Genomic DNA, 4,924 nt, shown 5'->3' on the forward strand with positions numbered 1-4,924 from the left:
TTACGAAAACATAATAAACTCCAGGAGGGCATGTAATGTTTGCTTTACTCATATCACCTAGTAAAGTGTTACACACAGTAGGTGCTCAACAAATAATTGTCCAAAGAACAATTTATTCTAAAAACATAAAATCACAGGTTGAAAAAGCTCACCAGTTACCACCAAATGCCTGGGTTCATAACATTCTCAGCAATACACATAATAAGCACTTGCCCAAACCAAACCTAAAGTATATCAAATGGTGGCCTTAATTCCGGCGACAGTCCCAAGACAGATACTGAAGGCCAGGCTTTGGGGGTGGGGAGCCTATTTAGAACTAGGTCGGCCGAATACTACAGAGCTTCTGCGCTTCACTGTGACCAATAAAAGTAAAAAGGTACAAAAAGCGTGGGCAGTGGAAGGCACACGAGCCAGTGCGAACCGCTGGAAACAGAGAAAGCATCCCATCAAGCGAACTCCACTTAGACTGACTTAGCTTCTAGCAGAGCGGGCACCGTGAACCCGAATAAGGAGCGGCGGGCGGGGCTAGCGGGGAACCGGGGCCTCAGCTGGGGAAGAACTCGGTGGGCGCCAAACTCCAGCCGCAGGAGACACCCGAGGCCCAACGCGCCGCCCGTCGCCCACCCCCCCAGCGGACCTCTCCCCGGAAGCGCATCCGGCACGCACGGCGAGCTGCGTCTGCGCGCTGAGGGCTCCGCGCGGCGGACCAATGAACGGAGGGGTGGGCGGGCTTTAGGTTAGCGACCCGGTTTCCGGTTCCGGTGGGCGTCGCTCTGTGCGCTCTTCTGCTACGTGTCCCTGGCGACCGAGGTGTCGGCCGGCAGGTAGGGCCTCGTCCCCGGGTGGGCGCGGAGCGAAACCTTTGTGACTCGCGGAGGCGGCTCTCGTGGGCAGGCGGGCGGTGAGAGGGACCCCTCGCCCAGGGGGTCCGAGGCCAGGTGCGGCCCCTCCTGCCGCCGGCATACTCACGAGTGCGGGCGGAGACCCAGGGCCGCGGCCCCGTGGGAGAGGGGCTTCGAAGTCTCGTAGGAAAAGTCCTGGCCCAGGTTCCGGCTTTCTGGCTCCGCACTTGCGGCCACCTGTGTGAGGTCCCGGGGGCTCCCGCTGCCTTCTGCGCTGCAGTCGGGTGACGGCCTGCCGCCGGGGGCTCCTTCGGGGTCGGCTTCGGGTTGTGCGTGTGTAGAGTACCCTTGGAAAGAGCTGTACCCGACCCCGGGCCTGCCACCACGCCTGCGATAAGAAGTGGGGCCACCGACCCACATTCTAGAGCAGGACATCGTAGTGGGTTATTGAGTCTCCTCCCCTGACTTGGAGTGCAGCGTGTTGTGTCTCGTGAATGAAAGTGTGCATAGCTTTCATTGCGATATCTGTATGAAGTTTAAACTGAAGTGAAATGCCCAGAAAACTGGCATTAATGTTTTTGGAGGGACCCGGCACACTTGGCCCAGATGTATATAGAATTCCTAGTACACTTCGTTTCGCGTACGTTCCTCCAGCCGCCTACCCTGGGTGAGAAAACTGGGGCTTAGAGAGGTTTCATTTCGTAGATAGGGATTTGAACCACCACCTGCTCTGAAAATGGCATTCATGCACTGATTCAACAAAAACATATGTAGCGAGTATTTATGTGCCTCGCCACTGTTCTGAGTACTGGAAATCAAGTAAAATACAAGTAATATACTGGCCTTAACTCTTGTGCCAGTGGCTCTCAAAGCTAAGATTAGGTGGCGTTTCTATTGGATAATAGATTTCTCAAAAGAACCTGTATGATAAACTTTACAGCCCTGCTTCCTAAAGGTTTGAAGTGGAAGTTCACCTAATAGTTTCTCCTAATCTGCATCTTGGTTTAGTTGATCCTTGTGGTTTTGAAAAAAATGATAGGTCTATCGTACGCAAATACACTCTTTTCTAAAAATGTGTGACTGGTTTGGGAGGGTCGGATTGAAGTCCCGGTGTGCCTCTACTCTGGGCTCTGGTAGTGATGCCACCTTTAAGAGTATGCATCCTTTGTCAGTGATGGTAATGGGTCAAACCTGTGCTGCTGCCTTTTGCTCCGATGCTTTGCTGGAGTCTACAAAAATAATGTCAGCGAAGGCTTGGAGGCTGTCTTTTTTGTTTTCCTTTGTGAGATGGGATTGCCCCACATTAGGCATGGATTCCTGGCTGGCCTCATTCATATTGTGGTATGACTGAACAAGCCCTTGCAGTGTGATAAGTAATTCCAGTGAGTATCTTTTCTTCTTTGTCGTTTTTTTTTTAAACAAGCATCATGGATCAGGTAATGCAGTTCGTTGAGCCAAGTCGGCAGTTTGTGAAGGACTCGATTCGGCTGGTTAAAAGATGCACCAAACCCGATAGAAAAGGTAATAGTTTTAGAATGAGAGAAAAAGTTAACTCTTTGCATTTTCTAAGCCTTTTATTTGATTAACATCTTCCTATGTAATAACCGTTGCATGACTTTCATCCACATTTTTATTGTTTTATTTTGCTTTACTGCTTTTTAACGTCACTTCTTCCTAAATTTTGTATACTTTACATACGTTTTTCTGTTTTATGTATTTTCAAATGGTATAAGATTATTACAGTCTTATTTTCGGCTTTAGTCATATTTAATGACCAGAGTTTTTAGTATCTTCCATATTTTCACTCTGGAAAATCTTCCGGGAGCCCTCCGTGCTCTGCCACTTCCCCCTGCTCCCCCAGCAAAACCTTAACATGAAATCAGCGATACAGTTGTTGCCAATTTGGAAAGTTTAATTTCTTATTTATCATGATTCATGTGTTAAAAGGTGCACCAGAATGTGTCTACTTTTATTTATTTATCGACTGCTGCCTGCATCAGGAGCTGGGACTATAACAAAGAATATAACACATTATATATATATGTAGTATGATACATAGAAATACAGAGAATAGTCCTTGCTCTTATGGAGCTTAGACTCTTTCAGGGAAGGCGGTCGTACACAGATCATGGCAGTTATATTTTTTAGTTACTGTTGTGGTATCACGAACAGAAGTAGAAGATTTGATGGCACATAGTAGGAGGGCTCAGCAGGCCCGGAGAGCTAATAACGTTGAATGGAAACATTACCAGGGCCTGAAACCTTCGCATGAAGCTGTGCCCACCCCAGTTTGATTTTTCAAGTCTTATTTTTGGCTTCATTATAATATCAAAGAGAATGGACCTATTTTTAATAAAAAGTTATGTTCTCCGCTTTTATAATCAATATTTTTAGCAATGTTAAAATTTTTTAAGACATACTGTGTATTTCTTTTCTCTATGTTTCTTTTTGGCATTCTGGCTATTTGCTAAGAAGGTAAAATATTTCACTGCTTATCGGCGGATTCACTAGGATGGGCATGCACTTTATTTCTATGTTTCCTTAGATAATAAAATATGGAAATTTAAAAATCCACCAGTTTATTATTAATAAATAGCATCATATTTTGTTTTACTCAAAATTATGTATTTACTATCAGGAGAATTGTACACCAGTAAGTTTATGTCACCGTTAGTTTTTCCTCCTGTACTTACAGTGACACTGCAAAAATAATGTAAATTTTGTGTTTTGAATCCAGAATTCCAGAAGATTGCCATGGCAACAGCAATAGGATTTGCTATAATGGGATTTATTGGCTTTTTTGTGAAATTGATCCATATCCCTATTAATAACATCATCGTGTAAGTAACCTTTTGAAATAGACAGTGTCTAGAATGGAGTGAAAATTGAAACCATTTGACTTGCCAGCTTGCTGTTTCATTCGTGCACACGTCTCTTGACTTGTGAATACTGCTAGAATCTGCCGATATTTGTTGAGTGCCTGATCATTTGAAGCGACTTTTGTTTTCATTATGCTTAAACCGTTTTTGAGCGCTTCTGGTATGCCGTGTAGTGGTCAGGAGTCACTGTGCTAGTCGTCATTCTTTATTTTCAACCCGTATATTGTCCATCACATTCAAAAACTTCTCAGCTTACTATCCTGTCATGTAATTCGTGTTTTTCTATCTTGTTCAGAAAGACTTTACATTGAGCACATTTCCTAAATCAGAGTTCCGCATTTTTATGATAAGTTGTTCTGGCAGTCACATCATCTCCAAGGTCCTGTAACAAGATTTTAAAGTTCAGTTTCTTTTATGCTGTCTTGGGGTAACGTAGGTGTGGTTCTCACATAACTGGTTTTGGTTCCATAAAATCACAGCATACTGCATTTCAAAGCACTATTATTGTTAAAATCTTGTATACACTCAATATTGACCATTTTTCTTTCTTTTACAGTGGTGGCTGAATACCTTGTTTTTCGTCTTGGGATTTGGTGAACAAGTGAGGGTTTGAGAAGCTCATGGAGTAAAAGTTTGCCTACATATTTTGTTTTTCTCTCATTTTTTTCTTCCAAGATGTTTTCTATTTCTAAATTAAAATAATTGTAAAATAAACGTCTCTTTTTTTCCATCACAGATCTCTGTAAAATTTTAATGATAGGAAATACTGGTCTCCTTCCGCCCCCCCCTCCCTTCTTTGCTTCCTTCCATCCCTCAGATTTCAGTTTATATGAGAAATTAAAGGGCCTAGTGACATTCTGCACTTTCTGCGCACTCTGCTGTCCTGGAAGAAGGGGGTGAAGCTCTTGAAAGGCAGGTTCAAGGGTGGGTCATGTTGTCCTGAAGCACTCAGAATGTAAACTGGAAGTCAGTTTATGCCCACCCCTTAAAGCCTTTTTATTAATCTTTTCATTCAGTATTTAGTTATTGAACTTTATTTCCCAAGTTCTGATCGTGTTTTAGAAGTTGGTTTGCAGCACACAGTTGGTGAATGTCCTCTGATTCTTAGTGAGCTGGTAAGGGGTCTAACTGGTGTGTCTGGGGTGCGTTCCTCAGTTTTGGGACCCATGATTGGAGAGCGAAGTCTGTTTTCATAGTGAGAGC

At 44.0% G+C, this 4,924-nt stretch overlaps 1 protein-coding gene across 1 annotated transcript; it reads left to right on the forward strand.

The window, feature by feature from the left end:
- Nucleotides 1–696: 696 nt before the first annotated feature.
- SEC61G (Sec61 translocon gamma subunit) lies at nucleotides 697–4,435 on the forward strand. Its single transcript, XM_006912080.3, has 4 exons — nucleotides 697–824; nucleotides 2,266–2,363; nucleotides 3,580–3,682; nucleotides 4,278–4,435. Exons 2-4 carry the CDS (start codon nucleotides 2,270–2,272, stop codon nucleotides 4,285–4,287), a joined length of 207 nt encoding a protein of 68 aa, XP_006912142.1. The 5' UTR covers nucleotides 697–824; nucleotides 2,266–2,269; the 3' UTR covers nucleotides 4,288–4,435.
- The last annotated feature ends 489 nt before the right edge of the window (nucleotides 4,436–4,924 follow it).

Source organism: Pteropus alecto, unplaced genomic scaffold (genome assembly GCF_000325575.1).
Source record: "Pteropus alecto unplaced genomic scaffold, ASM32557v1 scaffold21, whole genome shotgun sequence".
Taxonomy (NCBI): domain Eukaryota; kingdom Metazoa; phylum Chordata; class Mammalia; order Chiroptera; family Pteropodidae; genus Pteropus; species Pteropus alecto.

Bases quoted from the DNA above. Each gene is read 5' to 3' on its own strand.
- SEC61G (XM_006912080.3), top strand. From the start codon at position 2,270: ATGGATCAGGTAATGCAGTTCGTTGAGCCAAGTCGGCAGTTTGTGAAG. The intron at 2,364-3,579 runs GTAATAGTTTTA...TTTTGAATCCAG, and splicing joins CACCAAACCCGATAGAAAAG to AATTCCAGAAGATTGCCATG.